The sequence below is a fragment of the Anabrus simplex genome, chromosome 1 (assembly GCF_040414725.1).
Source record: "Anabrus simplex isolate iqAnaSimp1 chromosome 1, ASM4041472v1, whole genome shotgun sequence".
Taxonomy (NCBI): Eukaryota; Metazoa; Arthropoda; class Insecta; order Orthoptera; family Tettigoniidae; genus Anabrus; species Anabrus simplex.
The window spans coordinates 1,563,739,818-1,563,758,393 of NC_090265.1; the positions used below are offsets into that span (position 1 = coordinate 1,563,739,818).

Genomic DNA, 18,576 nt, shown 5'->3' on the forward strand with positions numbered 1-18,576 from the left:
GACGACACTGTTTGTTAAATGTACGAGTTCCACTGTCAAGAGTGCTGGACGCAAAAGACTTCGAAGAAATAAATTCAGAATCACAGTTCCGTGATGATAGAAGTTAGCACTGTTCAGTAAATGAAATAGTCATTGACGAACTTGAAATTATAGGTAACACAAAATCTGGAACCTTCTGTGACTTTGAGGTTCAACCGTGTGCAACTTCACTTAATCACAGTTCAAAGAAAAGAAGAAAAGTCCCTCGGGCACAGTCTTTCGTAATGTTCATAATGAATACGATGAAATGAATGCAATGTTTTAGCATACACGAACTTTGAAATACATGAAATACATCACAGTACAGCCTCGTGACTTGAAACCAAGTTTTCGTAGAGGAACAGTTTATGAATTGTAACACGCAGTCTTGTGAAAAGAAAATTAAGTTCCAGTAAAACACAGTCTTTATGAAGTAAATTACACAGTCTCTCAAAAACAAATATAGGCACAGTCTTTATGAAGTAAATTAAACACAGTCTTTCAAAAGAAATTAATTTTCCACTGAGGCACAGTAAATCAACACAGTCTCTCGAAAAGAAATGTAGGCACAGTATTAACGAAGTAAATCGAACCTTGAGTTACAACCTTTTATGAAATGAAGTTAATTCTCACTAAGGCGCAGTCTTTATGCACTAAGTCAATCACACTCTTTATGTGACAGCAATTAATGTAAAGTCTCTGTAAGACGAAATTCACAAGTCAAAAAAATGTTCATCAGCTAAACCGATTCTATCACTTGTATTACTATTGAACAAGTCTTCTGAGGCAACTTATTTCCTTCACGCAAAGTTCAAGTCCCACGAGTATACGTTCGACACTTAGACACTCAAATCGTCTTGCTTACTTTCTACCATCGGCCCTTGAAGGAGTGAAAGGTAAAGGCTTCCACCATTGTTAACCTCGGCACGTGATGGGGCAGAGTGGTTAGCTCTACGACCGGCCGCCTTTGCCCCCCAGGAATTAACCTGGTACTCATTTATGGTGTAGGCTGAGTGAACCTCAGGGCCATATGCACCTCCGGAAGTGGATATCTCGTTTCTTAAATTTTATGACTTCCTGACGGGGATTTGAACCCATGTCCTTCCGGGCGAACCGAGGACGCCTTTACCACCTCTGCCAGACAGCCCCTAGCCGGACAGAATAACAGTCTATAATCCCACAGCTGGCCCGCATGGCATGGCAGCTGGGACACGGCGAAACACACACTGAATTCTACGGAACCAGTGGGGTCCTTTTATACCCACAGGTCGGCTGGCCAGGCTGAAAATATGAGATTCTTTAACCTTCCATAACTCGGCCATCCTTACGCTGATTTGCTTGAAATTTTGTACAGTGATATTTGTTATTTAGGCCTACAAGATGATGTACTTCAGATTATGATCAGACATCCCGTTCTGGATATAGTGATATCGAAGGAATGGAACATTCGATCGTAACGTCACTCGGCCTTGGCTGGTACCCTGCAGTGAGCGATCACCTGCCTGTGCTGTCACACATGATGCCTGCGCGCTTGGCGCTCATTTGAAATCTTCACAGATGGGTGTTAGCGCATTTTCCACAAGAAATACATGGACAGCGAATGCTGACAGGGCATTCCCGTTTCAATACACACATACAGATATTAAGGAAAATTAAAACGTGCATTTCTCCTTGTTACTGTGGTACAGGAATTTCATTCTTTTTAAATTCTGAGCAATGTACAGACACTTGTTTTATTTATATTGAGATAAATTAAAATAAAATTAATACAGATATAGAAAAACAAGAACTCACTTCTAGGGTAATCACATACTTACTGATGATTTTTATAAGCTTTTACCTGGACATGTGCCTTAATCTATTATAGCAAAACAATGTTCTGGCTCAGCATCAACATGCTTGCTTCTCGCGCCGCAGTGTGGAGTTCATACCAGTCGTTCCATGCTGCAACTATGGATTCTTTTAACGAATAAACTACCATCTACTTAACTTTTATATTTAAATATTAATAATTTAATGAGTAACTTATATGCTGTATTTAACATCTCCAAATTCAGCGACTTGTGAGATATGGGTACCTTTAGCAAACTAACTTACACTTACTCTGATAGCAAACTAAAAGGGCCATATGCACCTCCGGAAGTGGATATCTCGTTTCTTAAATTTTACGACTTCCTGACGGGGATTTGAACCCATGTCCTTCCGGGCGAACCGAGGACGCCTTTACCACCTCTGCCAGACAGCCCCTAGCCGGACAGAATAACAGTCTATAATCCCACAGCTGGCCCGCATGGCATGGCAGCTGGGACACGGCGAAACACACACTGAATTCTACGGAACCAGTGGGGTCCTTTTATACCCACAGGTCGGCTGGCCAGGCTGAAAATATGAGATTCTTTAACCTTCCATAACTCGGCCATCCTTACGCTGATTTGCTTGAAATTTTGTACAGTGATATTTGTTATTTAGGCCTACAAGATGATGTACTTCAGATTATGATCAGACATCCCGTTCTGGATATAGTGATATCGAAGGAATGGAACATTCGATCGTAACGTCACTCGGCCTTGGCTGGTACCCTGCAGTGAGCGATCACCTGCCTGTGCTGTCACACATGATGCCTGCGCACTTGGCGCTCATTTGAAATCTTCACAGATGGGTGTTAGCGCATTTTCCACAAGAAATACATGGACAGCGAATGCTGACAGGGCATTCCCGTTTCAATACACACATACAGATATTAAGGAAAATTAAAACGTGCATTTCTCCTTGTTACTGTGGTACAGGAATTTCATTCTTTTTAAATTCTGAGCAATGTACAGACACTTGTTTTATTTATATTGAGATAAATTAAAATAAAATTAATACAGATATAGAAGAACAAGAACTCACTTCTAGGGTAATCACATACTTACTGATGATTTTTATAAGCTTTTACCTGGACATGTGCCTTAATCTATTATAGCAAAACAATGTTCTGGCTCAGCATCAACATGCTTGCTTCTCGCGCCGCAGTGTGGAGTTCCTACCAGTCGTTCCATGCTGCAACTATGGATTCTTTTAACGAATAAACTACCATCTACTTAACTTTTATATTTAAATATTAATAATTTAATGAGTAACTTATATGCTGTATTTAACATCTCCAAATTCAGCGACTTGTGAGATATGGGTACCTTTAGCAAACTAACTTACACTTACTCTGATAGCAAACTAACTTAAGTTGCCTGTACACTTGAGAGTAAGTACTGGCGAGAACCTCTCAATAGCAGTTACTCACCAATGGACACAGTTTAACTATTATTCTTGCTTTAAGTTCATAATCTGATGTCCAATACGGTCTACAATGAGATTTATTACTTGTAATGGACACAGTGCCGAGAGCAACTAAGGGAAATTCGCTCGCAACTCTCCGAATCTTAACACTCTCGCTAGTCGACATCTGCTCCCCGGCCCTCCCGGAGATTAGCTCTCCAGATACAAACTGTGTTTGAATTGTGGCAAAGCTATCGAGAGCTTGGTTCTATTTTCAGTTTCAAGATGACTAAAAATTGGTCACCGGAGGAAACAACACTGTTAATTGAAATGTATGAAAGTCGAGAAATTTTATGGAATGTGAAATGTACCAATTACCATGACAGAGTGAAGAAACATAAAACTTTAGAGGAAATAGAAGTGAAGTTTTCGTGTTCCGGAGTTGAAGTTCAAAGAAAACTTCACAACTTAAGGAATCAGGTAAATCTGTTTAATGAAGTTGAATTAAGAGTAAATTGTTAGTTTATATTTTATTATAATCACATCAATTTGCATGGAAATAAATATATTATAATGACTGTAGCCTGGTTATTATTATTGTAATAACAAGTATATAATATAATACATATATACAATATTTAAATTAATCAATAATGTAATGTTCTCTATTGTTTAAAGTATCTGAAGAATTGAAAAAATTGAAAAACAGAAAACGGTAGCGGGACAGATGACAATTACCAAAGTAGATTTTTCTTCTTTTTTACAAAGAATAATCACAGCTGCTGCGACTTGCCAGTAGTAGTGTGATGACATTTCGACTACTCTCCACTCTCTACAGGTGCACAAGTGGACAGGTTGTGACGAGAACTCGTGAAAGCTATCTTAGCGAGTGATTCAGCAGGTACTCTCGATAGTTATTCGGGTCGAAATTAACTCTCAAATGGACAACAACGCGAGAGCAGAAATCAAAATTTACTCCGAGTTAATCTCAAATGGAAACCCACCCTTATACTTACTCCAATTTCACCTATATAAGGGATGAATTTTGAAAAATGCCCAGAAATGTATTTGTTTATTTTCAATATGGAGTTCATATACTGAATTTCTTAACTCCACAAATTTTGTGACTCTTGAGATTGGGATGCCTTTAAAAAAAAAAAATTTTTTTTAAAGGAAGAAAAAAGACTCGCCTTCCTTTCCATCACTGTCAGGGTTAAATGAAAACAATATATCCTCCCAAACACATGTTTGTTTATTTTTAATGATGAATTTATATGCTGAATTTTACCTCTCCAACTTACTTGCAAGATATGTGTATTCTTTAAATAGAAATCAACCCTCTTTTCACCCCTTTAGGACCCAAATATAAAAAAGAAACCCTTCCTTACCTCTTGCCTATGGCATAAGAGAGGTCCAAATTTCATGTTTCTTCGTTCCGCAATTTTGCCTGGGTGTTGCTGAGTGAGTGAGACAGTCAGTCAGTCCTTTTATATTATATAGATAGAATGTAGATGTCTTATTAATGAAGAACATATACTCAGTACTTTTTTATTAGTTCAACTTGATATTATTTTTATTGAAAACTAGTATGAGTAGAGTACTTGTATATAAAAAGAGTATTAGCACGTTCTCGGCCGCTGAGATATCGGTAACTATTCCTGGCATACTGTAATTTTTTTTGCTTAATGAAGTTCCTGTGTTCTTATGCATTTTAGATTATCATTTCAAATACTTCAATAATATTTTTGTGCATAGGAGCCATGATGTATACCGTATGGTGTCATGATAGGTAAACAAGTGTAATGAAGGAAAGAATGTTTTGATCAACTGTAGATATTCAATAACTTTTCTACAACAGATAAATTAGTTTTTGAACATTTCTCACAAAAATGGTGTGTAGTAAAATCCTTATTAGGCCATTGCTGAGTGACCAATCGCTGTGCAATACACAAAGCCAATATAGTAGCCTATAATAGTGTGCTGCAACAAACACAATTATATGCATATATGTGTAATCGGTCAATACGGACATAAAACTCATAAACAACGAAACAAACACAGTGGCATTGTTTGGAGCCAATTACTTCTGTCTTTTGTGTAATTCCACGAAGTATCGCTCAAGACACAAGCCTAGCTGTCCTGGATACTTGCTGCAATGGAGCATGCTGTCCTGCACCACCCGTCTTCATAACACTGCCTGCACGGCTTCCGCAATCTACGCCCATTCTCCTTAGCCATGCATTTACTGGCAAAATGTGATCCTGTAAGCGTAGTGATAGATTTTGGAAGCCTATGTGACGGTCTTTTTTTCCACTAAGAATGCACTGGAACCTCACTATTCTCAACTGACATCACAGAAAAGTATGCCGAATTGTAACGCCAATAGAGATAATAATTAACAATTAATCTGATGCCCATATGAAGAATATGTTTAACAACAGCTTTACAATGCAAAATTAGGCCACTGTTTACGCTGGTACTGGTGGAAATATGACCTTTAATTTTTGTCATGGAGTGTGACGTACATGTCGTCAACAGCCGCGAACGTGTTAATATGCAATTTTACATAGTAACTACAGTGTTCTATCCCAGAAATTTTTGTCAGTCGGATGGGGAATACTACACAGAAAATTAATATGATACAATTTCAATTTATTCCCCTCAGGGCATTAACAATATCAGACAGGTAAACATTAACTGCAAAACTGAACAATTTTAGTGTCATCATGAACAAGAAATAACAGAGATTTTTGAACTTCTAGTGTTTCGCTCATTCATAATCGTTTAACACCCACCGGCGCTTACCACTTGGTTGCTGTAGAGTGCCATGCAGGTTTGTGACATCATGAGGAATCAAGTTCTCGCATGCAATTCTTCGCTAATCCAGACACCACTCGTGCACAACACTATGTGATAATTAAGCTAAACATTTAAACTCCGATGTAATTGGTGCAATTATGCTGATAATAATGATCATTTAAATAAACAGTTTTACAGTATTCAGTTTTAATTTGGAGCATCCAATGATTCAAACATGTATTATCATTATGTAACTAGAATATATCTAAGTTATATTAGCCAGGCGGTCTGTAAAAATGGCAGGGTGGTGCGCCCATTAAAAAGGTCATAGGAAGAACACTGAATTAATTGCCTAGCAACGTAGCAGAATGGTCAGCGTCAAGGCCTTCATTTCAGACGGTCTTGGTTTTGATGCTCGGCTGGGTCATGGATTTTGAATCGTGTTTCATTAATAGCATCTATCGAACAAGGTTGGCATTAGAAAGGGCTTCTGGCCACAAAACTGGATCAATTCCACGCAAGTGTCACAGTTCGTACCCACGACGTCACATGGATGTAGAAAATGCAGTAAAAGAAAAGATTAACTAACTGCATGCTTTAGGTACTCCTTATCATGGCAACATACAAATGCAGCAGGGAAATTTTCAAATAAAATCCAATTATATCGCTCCTTGGTTGCATAGTTAGCATAATGGCCTCGGGTTCAGAGGCCCCAGTTTTCATTCACAGCCAACTCAAGGATTTGTCTAGTTAATTCCTACAGCTCAGGGGCTGGATGTTTTTGTTCATTTTAGTACACTTTTCTTTTACATAAGATACATCACACAACAAACCACCACAGAAACACAATAGTGAATATATCCTTCCGCACAGTACTGAGCCAGGAAAGGTATCCGGCCATAAAACTGGGCAAATCCATACCAGGTGCTGACTCCAGGTTAATTGAGAAAAGGCCAGAAAGAAGAATAATGCAATTACAAATTATATCTATACATTAGAGTAAATAAAATTACTGATGGAAGCTAGCTGTCTAATGCACACCAGTCATATTTTGTTACTGACAAGGGCTTTTTTTTTAAAGAAACATTTTCTAATTCTCAATATTGTCATAAAATTCAGTGCTGCCAATATCCATCTAAAAAGCCTTTTTTTCTATGGATAAGGCAATAAAGTGTTAAAGAATACAGTTGCATTTACTACTTAGTCTTGTTTGTCAAAACTGGAATTATGGAAGCTAAATTTTCAAAGTTGTCAAAGATTTTTTTTTTTCATTCAAATATTGTTATCTGTTTACGAATTTTTAAAATGTGTATATAAAAGTCACCTGATTCATAGACAGTAGAACACTAACAAGAGGACGTAGCCCTTCATCAGATGTTCCTTCCTTCTCAACAAGTTTCATGTCACAACCAAAGCAAAGAGAATACCAGCCGCCTTCATCCTCAATATTTGGCTGTAAAAGTGAAACATTTATATATATATTAAAAGGTTAGTATCAATAATGAAGCCAATTGCTTCAGATTTATTACAGGGCACTCCTAAATGTTAGCAGATACATATGAGGAACAAGTTAGGTGCAAGCATATGCGTTCTTGTACAATTACCTGAGACAGTGTATTGTATTTATGAAAAATACATTTTGTCACCAACTCTACTACCATTCATCCACTATTCCAAACAAATTAATGATAGTAGTAGAATTATTTTATAATTCTTTGCTACCACTTTATATATACATTACTAACATAGTGACTAAATTCATGGTCCTTAATGTCACCATCAACTTCATTATTTATATGGAACAAAGTTTGAACAGCCTTTGGGTAATGAGAGCCTAGAATTAAATAGAAAATAACAACCAACCAAGAATAACACAGTCTGTGAACAGTCTTATGTTTTGGTGCATTAAAAAAAAAAGTTATGTATACAACATACATGATACCATTAGGGCAGCAGACAAGAACCAGCTAGAAGCATTTGTAATGTGGGTCTACAAATATTTTGAATGGAACATTGGACTCACAATTCGGTTGTTGGGAGCTTTGAGTGAAGTACACACTCATGAAGATCAATCGAACCTTCCTGAGATACAATGGTCACATTTCAAGCATAACTGGAAGCCATGGGGACGATGGTGGTAGAAGGAAAGGTGCCAGAAAAAAAAAAAAAAACTCCAAGGATGAACACCTGTAAGATGAACTGACCAGATGAGAATGCTTGTTTGGAAACCCATGTACAGTATGAGCCTTCACATCTGGCACAGGAAAGGCGAGTAAGGTGAGAAATCGTCAATCACTACTGAGATATCACCACACCTTGTAAAGTGTATAAAGGACAAAAAAAAGAGAGATATACATAATAATTACTAATGATTATAATCATCCAGAATACTCTCCTTCTAAAGTTGTCATTACCTGCAACCTACAGATGGCCTTGGGTACATGAAGAATGCTCTTACTATTTACCACACAGGATCTGGGGTAGGCCTCATGAAGATCTGAAGGATATGAGGCCATGAAGAGCAGCATGCTTATGGAGAAGCATGACAAACAACACATGCGAGAAATATAAAACTAAGAAATAAGGAATTGTTATCAATACACCATTAAACCTCTCTGGTCAAATGAAGCCTAACATACAGTATTACCCCTCTTTTACACTTTACAAGGGACCCATAGAATACTGGTGTAAACAGAGAGAAAGTGTAAATCATGGGAAACTACTTATATATGTAAAATTGCTCTGAAAAAATAGGGAAATGTTAAACAAATGCAAATTATTAATTTATAGAGTATTTCAATCTTAATCCTATTATTTATCCCAAATAAAGGTACAATGTAAATTAACTGTTGATACTACACTGCCTTTGTAATTCTGCTCATCCACTGACCAGGAGAAGGGTACTGGCAGAAAGTTAAAATACTGTGTATATTCTTTTAATCTGGTTATCTTTCTTAGAATAGCTATATAATTACTCAAAATGCAATACACTTTCTTTTTCTGGATAGAACATTCTAATTACTGCTATTGTGCCTATTCACAATATTAATACACATTTATTCCAGATGGAAAATTACACAATCACTGCTTCCTACCAAAATACCATAGTCCAGAATAAATATTCGTTTACACTTATTTCTAATGTCTTCTATTTAGTTTTCAAGTTCATAAAGGTTATGGAAATTATTTTCACACCCTCTAGAGATAACAATAATGGCATGTAGCCTCTGAAGAGGCCTGATGCATGACTTACCCCAGTGTGGGGACCAATTTTTCTTCTTCTGGGATGCACTTGTTTATCCCTGTGTCGTTTCCCATTATATTTTCTTTTATGTAGTCAAGCAATTAGTAAAATGACGATTTTGACATGCGATGACAATACTTGTAGGTTGCTAATTAGTTTAGTATTAAACCAACTATTCAGTACATTATAGTCTTGTACAATTAGGTTTTAATCCTTATTACCTTTTGAAATGTGAGACATGTTTCGCCTTTCATAGAAGGCATCTTCAGTCATTGTACCTCCTCAAGGTTAAATCAGGTACCTGATTTATAATTAAAATATAATTATTCAGATTTAACTTTAACATGCTTAAAATAGGAGCAGTCTAAAGGAAAACTGAATAACAATTTTGGTCTTATTGTGAATAACAACAATATCAGCCGTATAGGCTCTGTGCGTATAGCAATGTGCTCCTGTGGGTAGAAATTACGAGAACTACTTAGGGGCACCTTCATCAACAGCTGACCATAAGAAGCTGGAATATGTGTGATGTTTACATACATATATTCAATCATTTTACTGTGGCCCTCTATCGCTGAATCCCTTTCTATGTTTTTGTTTAAGGCCAATATTAGAATCTAAGACCACATTCCCTATGTGTTCATCCGGTCATGTTTGTGATATAGATAGCCGCCATGATGGATCACATTGGCGTGAAGAATAGAACCTTGTCCCTGTACATTCTCTATCCTAAGTTTTGTTTCATTTTTGACACAGTATATGATACCTACGTATGTTTTTCAGCTGATTTCTTATCTTCCTCCTTTACAATTAATATATCATCCATCATAGTTTTGGCTTTACTCGATAATACGACTAGTGGCCGGGTATAACGCAAAAGCGGAACCCAATAAATAAATTAAGAAGGAGAACAAGTAGAAGAAGAATCATTTTACAATGCTGTCTTCAGATAATTATTTTTTCAATGTCATAACGTTCGGGCAAAACTATATGCTTGTTGTTGGCTGCATTAATAGATATTGTGAAACAAAGTTTTCTTCACGATCTCATGAAACACATTTGAAAAGACTGGGGATCATAGAAGTAAATCGCAAGAAGTAATTTGGGATTTATACATTTTAATCAATACAAAATAATTCTTTACAACATGTATTTTAACCATTTTATAAATAGATTAACAATTAGAAACAAATTATTGTAGCAATGTTATATTTGCAAAGCAAGCTGCAGTAGGCCATCTTTTTCAGAGCATCATAACAGATACACATTGTATTGTATTGCCATAGTCTTAATTATAGCCAGTAGAATAATAATAATAATAATAATAATAATAATAATAATAATAATAATAATAATAATAATAATAATAATAATAATAATAATAATAATAATAACAAAATAATAACAGCAACAACAATATACTGTACTGTACTACAGACTAAAGTGTAAAATTTTATAGTATTCCGTTACAACCTAACAAAATGGATTCGGAAAGGCAGTAGACATATATAATTACACAAATAGGCCTCCATTACGCAATATCAATAACTCGCAAAATACCGAATTTTACATCCGTAAATTCATGTCCTCGCCCCGAGGTGGTGCATTTCTATTCAAGCACACCCCTAACGAAAATGAGTTGCATACACCGTTTTAACCACATACCAACCCTCAAGCCAATCTTAAGTTTCTGGCAGTGTCAGCATTCAAGCCAGGCCCCCGAGGAAGGAAAGATAGTAGCGCCAACGGTTATATTACAGAGGTGGACTTGATCATATAAATACAGACACACAATATAAATAATCGCTTATTGGCAACTTTAAGTGATTCTGAACTTTTCTTCTCATGCATAATTTTTGATAGTGTACATCCGGTTTCAATATCAGGAATTTCAATAGGTCCAACATCAAGCCTGAGCCTTTTTATCAGAAAAAGTTCCTCTACTCTCTTCCCCCTGTTGTAGTTCTCTTTCCATACATTTGAGATGCGAGGTAGAGACCATTCACACGGTCGAATAGTACATGAGGTGACATGTTCTGAGCAAAACAGCTGAAATATGCTTACATTGAATGGAAACAATTATTCGCCTTCATGAAATAATACCCATTGTTACCAAGGCCTTTCTTAGAAAACATGGTTATGTTTAAAATTAATCGCCTCCCTGGCAGCATTAACCTACGCTAACATGATATCGTATTAGAAATAGACCACGGATATATTTCTGAAGACAGCATTGTTGAATGTGTATATGAACACTAATCTCGTTATCACCACTACTAATACATAAATTACTACGTTGCCTGTATCGTGAAATGGTAAGATATCCAGTGAACCAATGTTTCTTTCCGATCACATTTGCAGTTATCCACTGCTATTTCCTGAGAACTGTTTTTCTTGTAAATTTATTACATGACCACTTTCTGCAAGTTTGGAATAATGTGGCCAATTGTTATTGCATAAAACACTCTGAAATCCCACTGCTGAAATGAAATGGCGTATGTCTTTTAGTGCCGGGAGTGACCGAGGACATGTTCGGCTCGCCAAATGCAGGTCTTTTGATTTGACGCCCGTAGGCGACCTGTGCATCGTGAGGAGGATGAAATGATGATGAAGACGACACATACATCCAGCCCCCGTGCCAGCAAAATTAACCAATAATGGTTAAAATTCCTGACCCTGCCGGGAATCAAACCCGGGACCCCTGTGGCCAAAGGCCAGCACGCTAACCATTTAGCCATGGAATCCCACTGTTATTATTTAGCCGGCCATGGCAGCAAGCGGTGAGACAACGGATATGTGTGCGGTGAAATACATGAACTTACAATGTTTGCTACTCGCAGCGCAGCAGTGCATTTCTCCCATCAGCGCACGGAGCTTATAGTAATCTTCAATACAGAACCATAATGATATTTATCACTTGCAATGTTATGACAATTCAAAAATTTTCTGTGGTCCGCACTTAGATCGTTAACCAATGTATAGTATAATCCTCTATTCGGTCGAGAAACAGACATATGATGTTTTCACATTTTCCTAACCTTTTGGCTATTCACATTTAATAGAAGATCTAGGAGAAAAAGCTCATCATAGGACACCATTCTTTCTCTAGTGACCATTCTCCGGTGTGAATTGAGCAATTATTCACAAGTTGCGTTACAGATCGCCCGGTAATTAAATTCTATGGCGACTAGTCACGCCACTAGCCATAGCACCCAAAGAGGCCCATCTCCAATCAGCACTCACATACATCATTTTGAATTGGTCTTCAATTAACCCTAAAAGAAACAGAGGGGATCGATGGCCACACGACCCTTTTAGCTGCCTTCTACGACAGGCAGGGATTACCTGTGGGTGTATTGAGCCCCTCCCATCCACAGTGTATACAACACATGGTCCCAAAGCTATAATCCATTTCCGTGCCTAGGTCGCCCCCTTACGTCAGGCAGGGGATACCAGGAGGTGTATTCTTCATCTGCGTCCCCCACCTATAGGTGGTCACTGATTTGGAAAGTGTGATAGTGGACATTTACTTGTTCATTCATTTATACTGTATATACATACCGTCTTACTAATAAAAGGTCCTTATACAGTTGTTTAACACTTGTATAGTTATACAGAGAATAAACCCTGTAAAAGCTTTGTATATTTTTCTTACTAATAAACGTGGTATACGCATTGGATTACTATACAGCACATATACACTCGTTCCAAGTCGTAGGAATCTCTTCCTGCAGTTCACTGATGTATTTAGCATGTTCACCGCCTTTATGATCACTTCTGGTGGTTATCTACGAGCAAAACTTTCCGGATAGTCGCGCAGTAGCACAGCATATCTAGAAGGTAGTGGCAACACAAAGTGAGACAGCTGGGAATTGGCTTATATTGATATCAACGTTTCAATCAGTCAGTCACTACTGATCTGCATTTAGGGCAGTCGCCCAGATGGCAGTTTCCTTATCTGTTGTTTTCCTAGCCTTTTCTTAAATGATCGCAAAGAAATTGGAAATTTATTGAACATCTCCATTGGTGAGTTATTCCAATCCCTAACTCCCCTACCTATAAACGAATATTTGCCCCAATTTGTCCTCTTGAATTCCAGCTTGCTTGTGTAACGAATGCCACGAAAGAAATGGAAAAGCTTAAGAAAAGATCAAGAGCTCCTAACTGCGATAGTACAGAAAACATAGGCAATAGGGAACATGCATGATCCGGGGTTTTAATTAAAAATATGCTAATCTGATTCAAAATTTCATGCAGAATTCAAAAATGTGATCAGAATGTACAAATAATAACTCCAAACGTGATAAAAATCTACGAAAATGTCACGTCACGCAAGTACGCGATCTCATTGGTCTGACGTCATCGTACAGGTTGACTGAATTAGCAGACGAAATAACACATAGTGTGCTGTGAGAAGCAGGATACACTTCGCGTATTTCTACTTTACGTTAGTGTCTAGTATGGTTAAATTCAAAGTCTATACATTGGATAATAATCTGAGTGGTATATTTTAGACTTAAAATGAATCCTGCGCAGACAGTGAGGCAGAAAACTTGTAAATGGTGTAGAGTTCCGATGTGCAATAGCACATCGCATACCATACCAAACAAATTGTTTATACATGTTCCAAAGACGCTAAAACTAGGGAGAAATGGATTTTGGCGAGCCGGAGAAATACTGGTGATATATCGGAAAAGTCTACAGTTTATTTTTTTGAAGATTTTAACGTAAGATGAATTTGTTTGAATTTTCAAATCACTTTTCCATGTCAGCTGTTCTAGTGGTAATACTTTACATTTTTATGTATGATGCTTTATTTAAATGCTTCAATTACATCTTGGAATATGAAAGTAATAAACAGTGCATTAAATAATGCTGATTATTAAAGTATTCTCCAAACCTAACCTATGTTTTGGGTGATCCATGTCAAGATAATAAATCAAAGGGGTTATGGACCATTTTGACAGCTCTAATTCTACCAATATATCTTGGCATGGGACAGTTATGTATGCCTTTATTGAAGAGCTTAATTGGTAAAGAAATTTAGGCTATATCTAAATACTCTATAATGTAACAAAGAATAGGCGTGTACATCATGAAAGGAAACAACGTGAATTTAACAAATGTATAACTCTACACAAAACCAATGCTTGTCTGTTGGGGTCTTATAAGTTAACAATGCTCAATTATAATAATGATCATAATATTAATGAAATAAATAACATAATTGCACACAGGTGAAAATAGTGATGTAGGTGTTTAAAATATTATCCAACTTAGCCTAAGTTTTAGGTTATACAAGCCAAGTCAATAAACCGAAGGGTAAAAATACCGCGCAAGTTGGCTGTGCGGTTAGGAGCGCGCAGCTGTGAGCTCGCATCCGGGAGATAGGTTTTGAACCCCACTACCGGCAGCCCTGAAGATGGTTTTCCGTGGTTTCTCATTTTCACACCAGGCAAATGCTGAGGCTGTACCTAAGGCCACGGCCGCTTTGTACCCATTCCTAGGCCTTTCCTGTCCCATTGTCGCCATAAGACCTATATGTGACGGTGTGACGTAAAGCAAACAGCAAAAAAAAAGAAAGGAAAAAAAAAAAAGAGTAAAAGTCACAGCACCCAAAGACATTCCTGTATTGAGCGACTAAAATGTCACCAGGACACTTTTCTTTCCTGATATGCTCAGCTTGTTAAAAGCCAAATGTAATTAATGTTATTGGCTTCACGCCCCGCTAACTACTTCTACGATTTTCGGAGACGCCGATGTGCAGGAATTTAGTCCTGCAGGAGTTCTTTTACGTGCCAGTAAATCTACCGACACGAGGCTGACGTATTTGAGCACCTTCAACTACCACCGTAATGAACCAGGATCGAACCTGCCAAGTTGGGGTCAGAAGGCCAGCACCTCAACCGTCTGAACCACTCAGCCCAACTTGTGAAAACTAGATGAAGTCATATTTATCTTTATCATGTTTAACTTTTTCCCTCCACAAAGATATTTAATTCTCTTTCATGGGCCCCGGAAGTGGGTAGGCCAGTTGCCCCAACCATAAATATATATTTTTTTCAGAAATGATAGGTTATAGACCTACAGTACTATGATCTTTCTTTCTTTCTTTCTTAATCAGTTTATCCTTCAGGGTTGGTTTTCTCTCGGACTCAGCGAGGGATTTCACCTCTACTACTTCAAGGGCAGTGTCCTGGAACGTGAGACTTTGAGTATGGTGATGAAACTGGTGAGGAGGGCCATTACCTTGCCCAGGCGGCCTCACCTGTTATGCTCAACAGGGGCCTTGTTGGAGGATGGGAGGATCGGAAGGGATAGACAAGGAAGAGGGAAGGAAACGCCCGTGGCCTTAGGTGCCTGGAGGAGAAGTAGGAAAATACGAAAAACCACTTCGAGGATGGCTGAGGTGGGATTCGAAACCCTTCTACTCAATTGACCTCCCGAGGCTGAGTAGACCCCGTTCCAGCCCTCATACTATTTGTTTTCAACTTTCATGGCAGAGCCGGGAATCGAAACCGGGCCTCGGGGAGTGGCACACATTAACCACTACACCACAGAAGCGGACTATGTAGTACTATAATGCTACCTATATATTTATGTTAGTGCTGAAATCCGATTTCTTACTTTACTAATGCTGAAAGCCCGAAAATGTAATGTTATTCTTTAATAGGGGAATCAGTCTAGAAGGAAATGTTGAAAGTGATGTGATATCTATCCAGGTTCGTTGTTATCTTAATACTATGGTTTACAGTACATTGCACGTATATAAAGGACGCCACTTAAAAACTTGCTTGTTATCCGCTAATTTCTGCGGCCACAAAAGTCACATTTTTCAAGAATGATGACATCTACACATGGTAGATTGTCTGACTGTGCTGTTTTGAACCTTTCTTCTGTCATTTCGAAGTTATTCACGATCATGAATAATAAACAATCTGCTTTTAGCAACGGCTGATGCACAACGGCTGGCAGAGCTCCATGCGGTACTGGATCGTGACGTCACAGCGCGCCGCTTACGTCAGAGGCTGTTTCACTCGCCTTGTGGAAAGGCACTATTAAATATTTTTTTAATGGTAGAAAACAAGGCAACATACCACAATGTAATACATTTACGTACTATTTCATTGGTGTACTTTTCAAAAAAAATATTTTTGAAAATGAGGCATGTTCCCAATTGTAATTGAATTGGTGAGTTGAAAAGGGTACACATTCCAAAATCCTTACTTTTCAGAGAAAGGAACAACTGTTTTGTAGCTATAAGAAAGGTTTGATCAAAAAAAAATTCCTATTAGGCATTTATACATCATATATCTGCGTATTCAACTACAAAGTATGGAAATCATTTTACGTACGGTTTTCAAGTTATACAATTTTTTATGTCAAGGAATATGTTCCTTTTAATACTCAAATTTGAGAAAAATCTTTGTAGAGGCAGGTAATGTATAATAAACTTGCAATTTCAAAAGTCTATTAAGCAACAACACATTATTACACAAAAATACACACAAACCATCACTTCTTTGATAGTTTTTCATTGTAATTGCGTCTTTTAAAGTGTTTTACTTTACGAAGATGTCTAGCCTCCATAACCTCTAAATGGTGTATACCTTCTTCGTTTAATATATCATGAAGATCATCAACGTTATCATCTATTCTTTCGATGTGTGTTCAATGTTAAATGGATAAGTCAAATATTTCACCGCGATTATATTACTACAGACAGTAAATACTACGAAAATAAACAGCTCACTTGTTTCTTTTTCCGCTACTCGCTACTATACAACGCTTATACAAGGACCCTGGTCTGTATAATCAATTCAATGAATAACTATAACAGATGAATACACAGGAGGCTTATCGTCTTCTTCTTCTTCTTCTTCTTCTATGTGCCCTGCCCAGTCTCCCGGACGTTGGCGATCAATGTGGAAAGTGCTTTTCTATCTTGAGCAACACGGTACAGTTCTTCAGTACTTCTTTTTATGCCTGTCCAGTCTTTGATATTCTTAAGGCATGTTGTTCTCCTTCTGCCTACTGCTGGGCGCCCTTCAATTTTGCCTTTCAAAATTAGATGTAAAACTGGCGTATTTTTCACCACGCAAAACATGCCCTAGGTACGCAATTTTTCTGTATCTGATGGTGGTTACGAGTTCTTTTTTGCATTTTGCTCTCTGTAGTACTTGTACATTGGTGGCATGGTCGATGCACGAGACTCTAAGCATTCTTCTATGAAGCCAAAGTTCTAAGGATTCCAGTCTTTTGATGGTGGCCTTTTTTAATGTACAAGCTTCAACCCCATAAAGGAGAGTAGACCAAATATAACATTTCACCATACGCTGCCGAAGTTTTAAATTTAATGCATCATCACACAACATTGTTTTCATCTTCCTGAATGTTGATCTTGCAATTTCTATTCGGCTCTTAATTTCTAGGTCTGGATTCAAATCATCCGTTATCCAACATCCAAGATATTTAAGTTTATTTACTTGTTGAATATGTTGGTCTTTAAGTTTCAGAGTAGCATTATTTCTTCCTCTGCTGAAAACCATTAGTTTTGTTTTTTTTGATGATGTTTAGACCCATTTCTTCCCCAACTATATTAATTTTGTCTAGGAATAGTTGCAAAATTTCAACACTATTAGCAAGAATTACTGTGTCATCTACATATCGCAAATTACTTATTAGTTCTCCATTTACTTTAATTCCCACTTCCAAATCGCTTGATGCTGCCTTAAATATGGCATCTGAATAGATGTTAAACAATAACGAAGACAAAACACAGCCTTGACGAACGCCTCGTCGGATTTCTATGTAGTCCGTTGTATCATCATCAACCTTCACCACAGCCTTCTGATGCCAATACAGGTTTTCAATAATTCTTATATCTTTATCATCAATTCCAGTTTGCTGCAGTAGTCTGATGAGTTCAGTATGTTTTACTCTATCAAAAGCCTTTTCATAATCTATGAAACAGGCAAAGACATCCTTTTGTTGATCCCAACATTCTTGGAGAAGAGTCGTTAAACTGAAAATAGCATCACGAGTTCCATATCCATTCCAAAATCCAAACTGGGTATCATCCAGGTTTTCCTCACATTTCGTTCTAATTCGAGCATGGATAATTTTTAAGAAATATTTTAACAAATGGCTCATTAGGCTAATGAGACGATATTCACCACATTTTTTGAGGTTGTTTTCTTTGGAAGGAGAATGAAAGTAGAGGTTAGCCAATCTTGAGGTAATTTTCCAGAGTTATAGAT

At 37.4% G+C, this 18,576-nt stretch overlaps 1 protein-coding gene across 2 annotated transcripts in view; it reads right to left on the reverse strand.

Annotated features, from left to right (window-relative positions):
* Positions 1–18,576, reverse strand: part of Gem2 (Gemin 2) — an 85,985-nt gene that overhangs the window by 52,296 nt on the left and 15,113 nt on the right. Inside the window, exon 4 of one of the 2 annotated variants that reach the window (XM_067153325.2) lies at positions 7,397–7,525. The exons of the other annotated variant lie outside the window; for it this stretch is intronic. Within the exon in view, the coding sequence (XP_067009426.1) occupies positions 7,397–7,525 (129 nt within the window). The remainder of the gene's footprint in view (positions 1–7,396; positions 7,526–18,576) is intronic. 2 annotated transcript variants of the gene reach the window in all.